This window comes from Elephantulus edwardii, unplaced genomic scaffold (genome assembly GCF_000299155.1).
Source record: "Elephantulus edwardii isolate Elephantulus edwardi_28Jun2011 unplaced genomic scaffold, EleEdw1.0 scaffold00094, whole genome shotgun sequence".
Taxonomy (NCBI): domain Eukaryota; kingdom Metazoa; phylum Chordata; class Mammalia; order Macroscelidea; family Macroscelididae; genus Elephantulus; species Elephantulus edwardii.
In genome coordinates this window covers 9,397,832-9,413,195 of record NW_006399844.1, presented here as the reverse complement: position 1 = coordinate 9,413,195, position 15,364 = coordinate 9,397,832, and the positions used below count along the sequence as shown (strand labels likewise).

Below are 15,364 nucleotides of genomic sequence, written 5' to 3'. Positions count from 1 at the left end.
GCACAGTTACTAGACTTTAATACAGTGTAAACAGAAATTTTATGTGCACCTGGAAACCAAAACCATTCTCATGGCTCACTGTATTGCAGAATTTGCTTGATTCCAGTGGTCCAGAATGAAGCCTGCAAGGTCCCCAAAGTGAACCTGGTCCTGTTCTCTCAGTTTAACTCCTACCCAGTCTCTCTGCCTGAGCATCCTAGAGAAGGAAGCTGAGCCCTGTGGAAAAGTTTCTGTTTGGGGTTTAGATGTGGGTTTGAGTGCCAGCTTGATGCTTAGCAGCTCACCAAGTTGTGAGGATTAAAGTCAAAGCAAGGGCTGGGAACACCCCCATTGCCACTGAGTCAGTTTCAACTTGCAAGGCTGTAACTTTACAGAAACAGTTTACTCTTTCTCCCCTAGTCAGCTGAAGGTTTGAACAACTGGCCTTTTATTTAACAACCAAGCCCTTAACCCACTGCACCACCAAGGCTCCTTAAGGCAAGGATAATGTGTGTGAAAAAGTACTGGGAAGTGTAAGCTCCTTGTTGGTTTTTCTGTGGCTCTTCCCCCCTCCCAAAGTATGTAATTCTTTTAGTAGATGATAAAATTACATTGCTCTAAAACAAACATTTTAAAAGAGTATTTTGTGTCATTGCACTGAATTCTTCTTTTCAGGTTACCGTTTCTGGTAACTGATAGTTCATGCAGGGCAGGGTATGTGTGTATGTGTGTGTGTCCCTTTCTGACACCAAGATTAACATTCCATAGCCACTGCTCTACACATTGGTCTGATATCCCTAGGCAGTGTTGGGAGCATTTCTCTGTTGATTGCATGGCTACATCAGTACAGGCTGTTATTGTCCATTGTCTAGATTACCATCGTTTATACAAGCAGTCCCCTCCTGATGGAACTTGGGTTGTTTCCAACCTTCTTCTGTTATGAAATACTGCAGTAAATTAATATATGTACAATACTGGCTTGCATAGCACTGTATAAGTATCAACTATTATTGTACATAAAATGTTACTGTATACACCTAATTACTGTGTTTCTCTAGGATAAAGTCCCAACAATGGCATTTCTTAGGGAAAGAGTAAATGTGTTTGTAATTTTTCTAGATGTTGTCAAATTGCATTCTCTAGAGGTTGTATGATTTTGTACACTGACAGCATATTCTGTATACAAATGTAAAGTATTTGTGTGTGATTCACAAAGTAAATACCTAATGACAGTGACTAACAGATTGTCACTATTTAATGACTTCATCATCTGTTGGCTATGATTAGAGTTGCAGTTAGTCTGAGCCAAGGCCTCACTGAGTAATTGGGTTTTTCATTGAGGTGATGTTTCTGGTTATTTCCTGGCTACTTTCTTCGTTTTGTTTTGTTTTTTTATTATAATAGCAGAAAAACATTAGAAAACAAAAGAAAAGGCCAGTAGCTTGTACTTCATTAAAGTTCTTTAAAATCAGCAATTTATAAACATCATAAGCAAAATTAAAGGGCAAATTACATAATAGGAAAAAATATTAGAGCTACTAGGTTTTTTATTCATAGGATCACTATGAGTTGTGTTCTACTTGGCGGCACTTACTCATGAAGTCAGACAAGCATTGTAGTTGGAATTATGTTGGATCCTCATATAAGCACTTTTCAAAAGAAAAGTGTTAATAGCAAACTTGAAAGTATGTAATTCTAGGTATTAACTGACAGTAGAAGGAAATTACATAATTAAGGATATATACAAAGATTTAGCTCTAAGAATGTTTATCACAGTAGTGTCTCCCTGTGTTGGAAAAGGACAGATTCCAACAAAAGGAGGTTATTTAAATATATTTTAATTTAGTAATGCAAATTCAGCATTCAACAATTATAGCTGTAGGCCAAGGAACTGTTTGGTGTATCCACACCTAGGAGAAAAGCATAGAACAAATTCTCCCTCAAAATTTAGAAGGAATAAACAGAGCTGACTCCTAGATTTTGGGTTTTCACCTTCCAGAAGCAAGACAATAAACTTCTGTTCACATAAGCCAAAAGATAAATAAAATTATGGCATAGATACATGTAATTTTTTTCTATCCCCATAAAAGGTGATTTTTTTAAAAAATCCCCAACGTGTATATTGTTGTTAGGTACATCAAGCGAACTGTGAACAACAGTTGCTTCTCAGTCCGCAAAGAAAGTCAGTTCTTGGCTTTTTAATACTTTTAAGGAGTCTGTTTTACAGCAGATTTGCCAAATGTAGTACATTGTCTGATTTCTTGGCTGCTGCTCCCCGGGTATTAACTGTGGACCTGTTGTGTTGTTGTTATGTGCTGTCGAGTCATTTGCGACTCATAGCGACCCTATGCACAACAGCCCTAAACCCTGCTCTATCCTGCGCCAACCACACTGCCTCTGACACACCCATCCCGATTACCCCAGTCACCGAATCAATCCATCTCATAGAGGGTCTTCCCCTCCTGCGCTGTCCCTCCACCCTCCCAAGCATGATGTCCCTCTCCAAGGACCCGTCTCTCCTGGCAACATGTCCAAAGTATGTCAGACGAAGCCCCAGAATCCTTGCCTCCAAGGAGTAGCTTGGGTTAATCCTCTCCAACATGAATCTGTTTGTTTTCCTGGCAGTCCATGGTGCATTCAGTACTCTTCTCCAGCACCACAGCTCAAAAGCATCCACTCTCCTTCTGTCCTCCCTAGTCATTGTCCAACTCTCTGATGCATAACAAGTGATTGCAAATACCATGGCCTGTATCAGGCGCACCTTAGTCTCCAGAGAGACACTGTTGCTCCTGAGTACTTTAGAGAGGTCCCTAACAGCAGACTTTCCCATCGCGATACGCTTTTTGATTTTCTGACTGCTGGTGCCAAGAGTGTTGACTGTGGAGCCGAGCAAACTGAAGCTGTGAACAATCTCAATCTCTTCGTCATCCATCCTGACGCTGTCAATTGGTCCAGTGGTGAGAATCTTTGTCTTCTTGACATTGAGCCTCAGTCCATACTGAAGGCTGCAGTCCTTGACCCTTCGCAGCAAGTGCATGAGGTCCTCCTCAGTTTCAGCAAGCAGGGTTGTGTCATCTGCATAACACAGATTGTTAATAGATCTTCCACCAATCCTAATGCCACAATTCTCCTCATAGAGCCCAGCCTCTCGGATAATCTGCTCTGCATACATGTTGAAAAGGTATGGAGACAGGGTGCATCCCTGGCGTACACCCTTCCCAATTTTGAACCATGCAGTGTTACCCTGCTCTGTTCTGACTACTGCCTCTTGGTCCAAGTATAGGTTTCGCATAAGTAGCATTAAATCCTTGGCAGCTTGTCTTTTTCCTTTTATTGTGCCATTACTTACTGTTCCAGTTGTGAGGACTTTTGTTTTCTTTATGCTGAAGATTGTAGTTATTGACCTTCATCAGTAAGTGGTTCAAGTCCACTTTCAGCAAGCAAGTTTGTGTATCTATCTATGTTATGTGTTATATGTCGTCGAGTTGACTGTGATTCATATCAACCCTGTGAACAGCTCTTAACCCTGTCCTATCCTCAGCCAGTCTCATGTCTCCAACCCATTATCCCTATTACTATGTCAGTCCCTCTCATCCGGTATCTTCCTCTCTAGCACTGACCCACCACCCTTCAGAACATGTCTTTCTCCAAGGACTACGTGTAGCAGGATGTTAATGAGTCTTGCTGTATATTTCTTACATAGTCTAGTTTATCAGATTATTTACTCATCATACAGACTGGCTAAATATGATGAGAGGATACACCTGTGCTTTAAAATCTTAAAAGTTACCCATCAGCATGTAGTTCTGTGTAATAGATACACATTGCATGTGTAATGTCTCATTTTCATTAAATGTGTAGAGTTGCCACAGAAAAATAAGAAAAATTTTAGCAAGGCTTTTCACATACAATCAAAATATTACTGAAGACCATCCACAATCAGCTAGAACAGTTCATCGACAGAACTGTCAGAAGTTCAGACTGGGTTCAGAAGAGGCCATGGCAGTAGCGATATCATGGCTGATTTCAGATGGATCCTGACTGATGGCAGAGAATGCCAGAAGAATGTCTGTCTGTGTTTTATTTACTATGCAGAGGCATTTGACTGTGTGGATTTTAACAAAGTATAGCTAACATTAAGAAGAAAGGGAATTCCAGAACACTTCATTATCCTTATACAAAATCAGGACCTAAACCGAGAAACTGTTGTCCAAACAGAGCAATGGAACACTGGTTGGTCAGAGTTTAAAATCAGGAAAGGTATTCGTCTGGGTCTGTACATTGAGCTAGTCAGTTAAGAAGCTGGACTCGATGAAGGAGAATGTGGCATCAGGATCTGAGGAAGATTTCTCAGCAGTGTGCATTGTGAATCACACAACCTTACTTGCTGAAAGCAAGGAGGACATGAGGTGCTTGCTGCAGAAGATCAAAGACTACAAGCCTTCAATATGGATTACATCTCAGTATCAAGAAAACAAAAATTCTCAACCACTGTGTCAATAAATTGAGAAAAGACTGAAATTGTCCATGATTTCATCTTAGTTGGATCCACACTGCCCTTGGTACCAGCACTCCCAAGATCAGGAGACATGTACCATTGGGAAATTCTGCTGTTGGGAACCTCTCCACAGATGTCCATTTAAAGACTAAGGTGCACCTGATTCAATCCATGATTTTCCCCATCACTTGCTTTCCATCAGAGAGAAGGACAATGGGTAAGGATGACAGAAGAATTGATGTCTTTGACTTGTGTTGTCGGAGAAGAGAACTGATTATCCCATGGTCTGCCAAAGGAAAAAAAACAGATAATGTCCTAGAAAAGGTGCAACCAGAGTGCTCCTTCGAAACAAGGATGGCGAAGCTTCATCTCACATGCTTTAAGCATGTTGTTATTGTTAGGTGCCATCAAGTTAAATATGGCTAATAACCACCCTATGGACAACATGGAATAGCCAATCTTAACAGCATGCCCAATTGGAGAAGGACCTCATGCTTGGAAAAGTAGAGGGTTAGCAGAAGGGAGGAAGACCCTCAACCAGATAGACTGACAATCAGATGACTGCTGTAACGAAATGATGAGGATGGCACAGGACAGAACAGGGTTCAGATCTTTTGTTCTTAGGGTTGACTCCATGATGCCTAACAACAACAACCCAAGAAGTAGGAAGTTTGTAAATGTGTTATTTCTTTTTCCTCCCTGTGTTCCTAAAGTATTTTATATGAGCAAGAATTATTTGGACAATTTTAGAAGAGTAAAAATGAATGTATGTTCTTTAAGACATTTGAAGGTGGATCTCATTTGTGCTGTGACATGAATTTATCCCCTTTTTTAATATTTTTTACTGATTTTTTAAAATTAATGAAAGATTACAGAAGCTTAGGGTTTCCAGTCATTCATTGTTGTACTTTCTCCCTACCCACCCACTCCCCCCTCCCAATTCACTCTTCTTGAAAAGAAAAAGAAAAACTCTTCCATTGTTATGCAATCACTTCCCCTCAAGTCCACAAGAATACCCATTCATATGTCTCTTTTAAACAATTCTCACCCTCATCTGTTTCAATGCAATATATATCATTCTTCCCCTCCTTTTCTGTCTTCCCTCAACCCTGATGTCAGTTCATTTTACACCAGTGGCTCTATGCAATATTTGTTCTTTTGTGACTGAGATATTTCACTCAGCATCATGTCCTCCAGGGTCATCCATTGTGCATAATATTTCATGAGTTCCTTGTTTTTCAGTGCTGCATAGTATTAACATTGTGTGAATATACCAGAGCTTCTCTATCCTTTCAGTTTGTTGATGGGCAAAGTTATCCTTTCATTCATTTTCTTTTTATGTATACCTCTATTTCTAATGTAAGTTACAGAATATCTTAGTATATGCTTTTAAGTTTTCTAAGTTGCTACATTGTCTTTTTAATTTCATTTTAAATAGCTGATGGACACTTTGTTACATGGTTTCTCACTGTTTATTAGAAAGTTTGCAAAGAAGTGAGGCTTCTGCTTCCCTTCTGGGAGACTTCCATCAGCCTTGAGAGACTGGCAGTGACTAAGGAGGCTCCAGTCTGGCTGTCTAATCCTATAGCAGGATTGATCCATCACTTGATGGTATCTTGATTTTTGTCTCCTTCTTAAAAATAGCAAAAGAATTGTTAATCACAGATAGTTTACCTGAGGTAGAATATTCAAAGCTCTTCTGTTCCTGAGAATTCGGGCTGGCCAGTGTAGATTAGGGAACTCTGGTGGCATAGTCCCTCGGGAGTTGCATTGCTAACCCAGCAGCTGCACCTTTCTGGTGGTTCAAATCCCTCAACGACTCTGAGGGAGAAAGATGAGCAGTTTCTAGCTGTGTGGAAACCCAGTGAGGGTCAGCTGTGAGTCAGTTTCAGCTCAACAGCAGTGGCTTTGACTGAGTATAGAACTGTGCCCACATTGTTTTTCCCAGAATACAGAAGCATTGCCAGCTTGCTTAAGGGACTGACTGTTCACTGATTATCTTTGCATGTAAACAAAACATTAACGTTTTAAACCAAATTTGATTTTACCTTCATGTCCAAAGCTTACCTCCTTCTGTATTCATTTATCTATTTATTTCCCTGAATATATCCTTGGAATTCCTTGACCACTCTTCCGTTTGGTCCATTTCGTTTACCTTTGCTTTTCAGTGCCTATTTCTAGTGGCCAGAGTGCTTAGGAGCCCAGAGCTGCAAGATTCCTAATATGAAAATGGCTACTTTCGTACTGCCTGGGGGAGGGGAGATCCTCACTGTTCCACACAGAGCGCTCACTGAGGCTCAGACACCCTGATCCCAATCGTCTCAGTCAAACTCCAAGACACACAGTGTCAACAGTTATAGCAGCCACAAGTTCATTATCTCCTCAGAGTGCAATTACTTGGCTGCCACCTAGACTGGGAGGTTTTTGTGGGCCCCAGAGAACTCATATCCTGAAGAGGGAGACTAATCAAAGCCTGGCTTCTCGGCAGGGACTTTGAAAGGGTGGGTTACAATTGATAGGAGTTTTAATTTGTGAAGACTTAATCTGATCTTTTGCTTTTGGAACAAGATAGTGTAGATGTACTTATTGTCCATTTTCTCTGGGCATACTTGGAAGATTCATTTGATTGTTTGATGATAGTATTGTTATAAGGACACAGAAATTTATTATATAAATCTGCCTCTGTCCTTCACCTGCCTCACTGCCCAGAGCTACTCTCCAGATTATTCGGCCTGTATTGTGAGGGGCAGGGTGACTAATGTCACAAAGGTTATAGTGTTGGATAGACTGGTCTTCTGTTTGCTAAAAGCTCCTGTTGGGGGAGGGAGGCAGCAAGTTTATCATGGAGTACTTATTTCGTAAGTATTGGTACTGATTGGCCCCAGAGCTGACAAAGCTTTGGTTGGTAAAACTGGGTGACATTATGCTTAGGACCATATTCTGACCAGGGACAGAAAGACAAACCGAGGTTGGCACAAGCTCTTCTTCTTTGTCTCTTCTTTTGAAAAGGGGGCCTGAGAAGAGGGGGAGAAGAATGCTTTCCCTTTCCCAGCATGGCTTACCTACTTTTCTTTTGAGGGTAAACATCACATCAAGCTGAGACAGAAGTCTGACTTCTTCAAGATGTGGAAATTAGAATTGGGCAGGGTGACCTTGCCAAGCTAGTAATTGTGTATTCTGGAAATTGAAGGCTAAACAGTGTCCTCTGTCATAAAATTTAGCTTACAGAATTAACTACCACTGCATTATCTTCCGGTCAATTCAGTAAGCTGTCCTCCTTTAGACAGCAGTTCTCAAAGTGTGGTCTGAGGACCCCTGCAGTCTCAGTACCCTCCTGGAGGATCTGTCTGGTCTTCCCTTTGTCCGTTGTATGTATGTGTGAGTTTAGGTTTTCTTTATCTTACTTTATGAGTTGTACTCGACTTGACAGCACCTAGCAACAGCTTTACCAGGAGCAACATAATGCAGATCACACACTCAAACCAACTCATAGCTGACCCTCTAGCTGGTTTTCAGAGGCTATAAATCTCATGGCGGGGGTGGGGGCATTGCCAGTCTTTATTCCATAGAGTGGATAAATATTCTATAAAACAAGGCATTAAAATGTAAAACAGTGCCATTTTTCTAGCTAAGACTAAACTTTTCTGGTATGCGGCTTAAAGAATAGTACTACCTATATCCAAGAATTCTTGGAAGAATGAAATGTGATAACAATCTATAAAGTACCTAATGCATGGCAGGTAGTGGTAAGGATACAGCCTTGTGCTTTTCCTGGCCAGTAGCCCGTTTTTTTTGTTTTAAATCAGATCACACACTCAACTTGGGGTGGGGGGAGGCGTGGACAGTGAGGACTTGGAGTCAGCCTTGAGTCCATACCCTAGTTCTGACCCCCTCCAAACCCCCATCTCCCCATGTGCCTGGGCATGCCAAGTGGTTACTCTGGCCTAACCTTTTCTAATTGGTAAAAACATAGCTGTGTCTGTTCTGCCTGTTTCACATAACTGACGATCCTTAGATTCATTGAGGTAGCAAACAGGAAAGCGGATGCACAGGCGTCGGCTTTGTGAAAGGGCTCTTAGCATGCAGACAGAGGTTCTCCTTTTGACTCATGAGGCTGTTCTTCTCTCCAGGTTACCTGTGCATGACTGACGAGTGGTTCTCCCAGTATGTCTACGAGGTGGTGGTGGACAGGAAGCACGTCCCTGAAGACGTGCTGGCTGTGTTGGAGCAGGATCCCATCGTCCTGCCAGCCTGGGACCCCATGGGAGCCTTGGCTGAGTGATGCCACCCTCCACGTCCTTCCTCCTCCCACGGGACCTGAAGTAGCTGCAAAGGGACTGAAGCCAAAGTTACGCAGGCGACTGTGTGTTTTTCCAGAACATAGTCAGACTCTCAGTTTTCCAGACTCCTCCAGGAACTTCTTTGGGAAAGTGTGCTTTATGTCGAAACAAAATAGTCTTAAAGGAAAAAAAACCCAGAAGGATCAGATCATACTGTCTACTCTCGTCATCTCCAACAGCTCAGGATCTCTTAGCATTTTAATCACATGTCAAAATGGTTCAGTTACATGTCTGTGTTTTCATAAGATGGGGAAAAGGGAGCAGTTGGTGTATGAAAAGAAAATGGACTTTCTGCTCCTGGTTCCCGGAGCAGAGCAGGGGAGGCACGCACCCCACCATTTGAGCTCTTAGCACAGAGGCTACTGGGCAACTTCGCTGTCCTCCCTGGTGGTAGTCACTGAGCAGAGTTGTTTCCGGGGCAGTCTTGATGTGCCTCTAGTAGCTTGATAATAACGGGTTTCTTTGTTTGTATGTTTTTGTTTGTCTTGTTTTCAAGTCCGGAGTGGGAGGTTGATCACGGCTGACATGATTCCTTCCTGTTGTCCTGAACTGTGGGGCCCTCAGCTCTGCTGGAGTCAGTTGTGAGGAGAGGCTTAGGGAAGGCTGGGTGGGAGAACAACCGAAACTTTATCATGAGCTGAATTGTAAACATTAGGGGGAACGCTAACCAAATGGTTTTAACTTCTGCCTCAGTTGGGGGGTTTGGGCAGGCAGGAAAAGGTGGGATCCACTCTTTCTGACAATTAGATGGTGCTGAGAAGCTTTTGAATAAAACACTTTGCTAAATGAGAATGCATTGCCTATTTGATCTGCCCCCAAAAAGTTTGTTAGCCACAAAGGAAAACAGTAAGGTGCTGACCTGTGTTCTTCAAAGGGAAAATCAGCCGGGTGGTTTGGGGCACCTCTGCTTTGGCTTCTCTGCAGAGTATGTGATCCTGCATCCTGTACTGACCCCACAGATATCCAAGCATCGTATCTAAGAGGACTTGTGCCCTCCCACATAAGGATCTTTCCACTCACTGCTGTAACTTCACACTCAGGGTGCCTGTAGGAATTGAAGGTCTGTTAGTCCAGCCTTAAATTGGGTTGGGAGCATATGTTTTTTGAGACTGAGCCTGTCCTTCAGTGAAAGCAAATAAACAGAGTCCCATGGTCAGTCAGCATTTCCATCAATGCTTGAGCTCATCTGACTCTCCAGGAGACCAACACAGTCCTCAGCAGGGAATGTTGTTTGTCTTAGAGCTTCCAATAAGCATCAGCTTTAACCAAATTATTTAGTTTTTTAGAAATTTTATTTCTAGCATGAGCTTCTAGACTTAAGATAGATTGATCCAGCTCTAGAATCATGGTGAAACTGCAGAACAGATCTTATGAGCTTCCAGGAATAAGACAGATTGCCTCAAAAGTGAAACATTTAGAGTGACAGCTAACTTCTTATCGGCATCTCTGTAGACCAGAAGGCAGATTTGTCTTCAGAGTGCTGTGAGAAAGTAGCTGCAAACTTGAAATTCTATACTAAACTGTCTTTTGAAGAACAAGAGTGACATTTTCAATCAAAAACCGATTTCACCTCTAATACAAGGAAAATAATCCCATATAGACAGTTCAAGATAAAGAAGTAAAGCAAAAGAAGTGATAAACATTTGGATCATCTCCAAAGCATCTAAATAAAAGTTAATGTAGAAAAGTCTTGGATAAAAATAGCAGATAATTGGAGAATTGGGGCGCTCTGGTGGCCTAGTGGGTATGGAGTTGCTCTGTTATTCCAAAGGTAGGAGGTTCAGATCCACCAGCGGCTCAGCAGAGAAAGATGGGCAATAATGTCTCAGATGATTTACAGCCTCTGAAAACCCAGTGGGTAGTCTCAAGTCTCTTTGCCTCAATGGCAATGAGAGAAATAATAGAATTCATGTATCCTAAGATCTTTGTGTCAGTTAGAAGGGAGAGAAATGCAGTGATTAACTTTGGTCACCATGAATGGCCCAGCTGTTCAGAGCATGCCACCTCTCAGTTCTGCCGTTCACCCAAAATGATGATGTACATGGCCTTATGGAGTTATACAATACAGGGACCCGGAAGAGCTTTTTTAAAATAGGCTAGAGATAGTCTCACATAATGATATGTTTAATTCTCCAGGAAAAGATAAGATTTTAAAGTAGCATGCACTTAGTAACATAGCCTTAAAAGAAACAAAGCAAAAAGCTTTATTCCTCAGCAAGTGCTGACCTCTTGACCTCATGAGTTGATCATTCTAAGGCACAGGCCCCTCCTGCTGGTTGTTATTTCACCTCATAGGCCTGTCTGTTATTGGGCTGAAAGTGGAGCTACTGGGGTAAGTTTTCTTCCAGATTTGAAGGGTCAGTGAGGGCCATAATCTTGGGGCCCCACTGCTCTCTAACAGACCAGTAAGCCAGGCTATTGTTATGGTTTTGTGTTTTGTTTTCACATTTTTCTGTCCTCTCTACCCAGGACTTATCTCCTGGAAGTTATTTTAGGGGTGTCCACAGTGGTAGACAGACACCATCTAGTTCTTTTGGGTTTAGGGTCATGAAGGTTGAAGTTCCTGGTGCCCTTTAATCTTTTAGACGAATTGTTTCTCTGCATCTTTCATTTTCTTCCCTTGTCTTTGTTCTGGACAAGGTTCAAAGGAAATTTGATAGTATTTAAAGTCCAAGGTACAGTTAGGTCAATTGACAAAGTACAGTCCATAATATTCTATGTCCTGGTGATTAATATCTGAGGTTTTAAAGTTTACAAAGGGCTAAGATACAACTATTGGTTTCTTCATCTGAGGCAAATGAGACAAAGGAAAATGAAGACTCAAGGAAGCCATGAATCCAGAGGACACCAATCAGCCTGCTGGCAGAACTAGAACTAGATGGTGCCTGCCTACCATGGCCAACCTGTCTGATCAAGGCCACAAATAGAAAGTCTCAGAATAAGTAAAAAATGTAGAACGAAATGGAAAATAAAACCAGATTTGCTGGTTTAAAAGAGACTAGAAGAACTAAGACAACCTTCTAACTTGAAGCTGAAGACACTTCCATTGCACATCTTTCATTCAAACAATACATGAGATTGTAAAACGTGCTCCATAGTACGATCAGCTATCTAAGAACAAAAGGGCAACCCTTGCACAGAACCAATGATGAGAAGAGAGGAGGGACAGGAAAATCGGACTGATGGAAACCAGAAACCCAGGGAAGAAAGGAGGAGGGTGCTGACACATTGCAACATATGTCATGGAACGATTTTTGTGTGAACTCTTGATTGGAAACGAATTTACTATGTAAACTTTTATCTAAAGGACAATAAAAGAGTGGGATTTTTTTAAAGTGTATTAAAATAGGGTAGCCTAGTGGCAAGAAGCTGTGCTGCAATCCGTAAGGCATATGATTTGAGGCCACCAGCTGCTCCACAGAAGAAGGCTGGGCATTCTCCTCCCACACGATTAACTGCCTCTGAAAACCCCCAGAGGGTCAGCTGTGGGTTGGTTCTGACTCTATGGTACACAACAACAACAACATTAGAATATAAGATCTATTTAAATTTTTCTAGAATGTAAGAAAGACTGAAGATTACTAAACTAGCCATCTATGTCAAGAAAATGGAGCAACAAATATAAAGAAAACAGAAGGTAATAAAGATAGATACAGAAATTGAACACAAGGCAGATTGACAAGGCCCAAATTTGGCATGTGTACACATGCACAGATACTGTGGGATTTAGAAAAAGAGAAGATACAACTTACCTACAGGGATTTGTGTAGAAAAGATAAACCTAGAAACTTCGTGAAAAATGGGAGCTAATGCAATTTTTTTAAGCTAAACGGCTAATGGAAACATTAAGATGAAGCATTGCTGAGAAAACTGGATCCTGAGTGACCTGAGGTGTGGAAAGCCTATAATATGCAAAGCCCTTGGCAACAACATCTATGTTGTTCGGTTCTGCTCAGGCAACCATGACTCATAGCCACCTTATGATGAACAAATCTGAACCTTGCCCTGTCCACTGCCACCCTCCTGACCTCTCCCATGCTCGGCCCGTTGTTACAGTACCATGCCAGTCTGTCTTGTTGAAGATCTTCCTCGCTTTCTCTGACCACCTACTTTTCCAAGTATGATGTTTTTTTCCAAAGACTCTTGACAACATGCCCAAAGTATGTGAGGCGAAGTTACAAAATCAGTGCCTCTCAAGGAGCACCCTGGCCTTGCATCATCCCTTAAATGCTCAGATTTTGTTATGTGCTTGAGTTGGAGCGACCCCATATACAATAGAAGAAATCTCTGGGATCCTACCCTGTCCTCACAATCTCTGCTGTGCGGAAGCCCATTGAGTACCCACTGTGTCAAGTCATCTCCTGGGGGTTCCTCTTCCCTTTTGTTGACCTTCACTTCTCCAAGTACAATGTTCTCCAGGAACTCCCCTGATGACATGCCTGAAGTATGTGAACTCAGACCCACAGCACCGAATAGCATTTCCCCAGCCTTGGGAGTAGGAAGGCTGCAGAATGATAGAGCAAACTCATTAGAATACCTGCCTTCTCCAATCAGTAAGCAGTGAAGTGACAGCCACTACCTCATGTGGCAGATGAGAGTCCATTCTCTGGTGAGGAGATCAGTTTATGGTGTGGAGACCAGAAGCATAGCTGAGGGTGAAAGTACCATAAGAGATTGTTGTTGTGTGCCGTCACATCAGAACCAACTCACAGCTGACACTCCAGTAGGTTTTCAAAGGCTGTAAATCACATGGAAAGAGCATGTCCATCTTTCTCCCATAGAGTAGCTATGTATTAGAGTTAGTAGTATATTAGAATAAGGGGATTAAGTAACCTTTATAGTCTCAATGCCCTTGCCCATAATGGGCTCCTAGAACTCTGGAGACTAGGACGTTGGATGTCTTCTCTGGGAAATCTTGATTAGCACAGGAAGAAAGATCTACAGAACTATCTGAAGACCTCAAGCATTATCATATGAGGCTAGCATAACCCTGCCAAAGATAATGAAAAAAGAATTACAGGCAAACATCACTCATACATGCAGAATCTTATGCCAAATATTAGAGACCAGAACCAGCAATATCTAAAAAGATAACATCTATAACCAAATATTTCATGAAAATAATTTTTTTTAAAAACCAGCTAGCATACAGTGAGAAAATAAAGGTGAATATAACATCTCTGCTAAAGGTAAAAGGAAATAGGTTAAGATGTTAACTTAAGATCTCAATTGGAAGAATTTGTTAAAATTTAAGTGACTGGTGGACTAGGAAAAGGGAAGGTGATAAAATGTCAGAACTCTGCACGATGCGATGTCACAGAAGATAAGGTCTATGACTAACTTCTGGGAGGCCCCCATCAGCCCTGAGACTCTTAAGGAGACTTGTAAAGTCACACTGAAGCCAAAGACTGATAGTGAGGCACGTCTTCAGGATGTGCTGAAGAACCATCTGCTTGCACAGAGGCTCGTCCTGGACACGGTGACTGCTGCAATGGACTCTTGTATGTCAGGAAGTGTGAGGGTGGTGCAGGATAGAACAGGGTTCAGATCTTTTGTTCACAGGGTCACTGAGTCGTACTCGACTTGACAGCACCTAATAACAACTGGTGGCCTGGTGGTAAGAAACTGTACTGCAATCTCAAAGGCACATGGTTCGAATCCACCAGATGCTATGCAAGAGAATATTTATTTATTTATTTATAAATGTTATTTACTGCCTCTGAAAATTTGCTCAGAGGTTCAGGAGGGCCAGATATGGGTCAGTTCCAACTAGTAGGCAAACAGAAACCACGACAAAAGGAGAGGGAGACTGGGAAAGAGGAAGTGATTGATTTATATGTGGAGCTTTTGTGGCTTCGTGGAGGCGGGTGGTTCAAATCTACCAGTCTCCTCCTGTGCAATTTACAGTCTCTTAACAAACCCACAGCAGGGCCAGCTATGAGTCAGTTTCTACTCTGAGGAAGAACTTTGAATTTCTTCTTTTTTTTTTTTTAAATTGCAATCACTTGGGAACAGGGTTATGTGAAGCCGAGAAGCCTCCTGCATTCTTCTTTCTTGCTGTCCTTTGAATACGAATTACTTTATCTCCTGCTAACATCTCTAGGAAAAAAATTTAGTTCAGCAGCACACCTTGAAGTGGGTGGAGTGGGCTCTGGAGCTCTCACTTGGGCTACCTCATTGTCACAGCAGCTGTTGTGCAGAAAGATGGGGCAGCTGAGGCAGCTGGGTACCTAGTGGTAAGTATCAAAATCTGCTTGGCTTAGATAACCACTGCCTCTCACCTGGTAGAGTCCTGTGGGTGACCTAGTCAAAAGACTAGTCCAGTGTTCTCCAGAACAAGCCATTGAGGTTCTACATGGACACATTCAGTGTCAGATACAGGGCCTCATGTGTGCTTCTCCGCAATCTCCCAGTCAGGTCATTCACTTCCCTTCTTGTTCTTCCTTCTCCAGTTAAGGGGCTCCTTGCCTTTGTCCCTCAAATACACCAAGCTCATTCCTACCTCCTTGCTGGTCCTTCTGCCTAACACTCCTCTCTCAGATCCTTG

At 42.1% G+C, this 15,364-nt stretch overlaps 1 protein-coding gene across 2 annotated transcripts in view; it reads left to right on the top strand.

Moving 5' to 3' along the window:
- The window catches only part of BLMH (bleomycin hydrolase), a 47,196-nt gene extending 38,246 nt beyond the window's left edge, over positions 1–8,950 (top strand). The window contains exon 11 of one of the 2 annotated variants that reach the window (XM_006890992.1): positions 8,608–8,950. In XM_006890992.1, coding sequence (XP_006891054.1) covers positions 8,608–8,759 — 152 coding nt within the window. In that variant the 3' untranslated portion in view covers positions 8,760–8,950. The remainder of the gene's footprint in view (positions 1–8,607) is intronic. The other variant, XM_006890991.1, reaches the window with a different exon arrangement.
- The last annotated feature ends 6,414 nt before the right edge of the window (positions 8,951–15,364 follow it).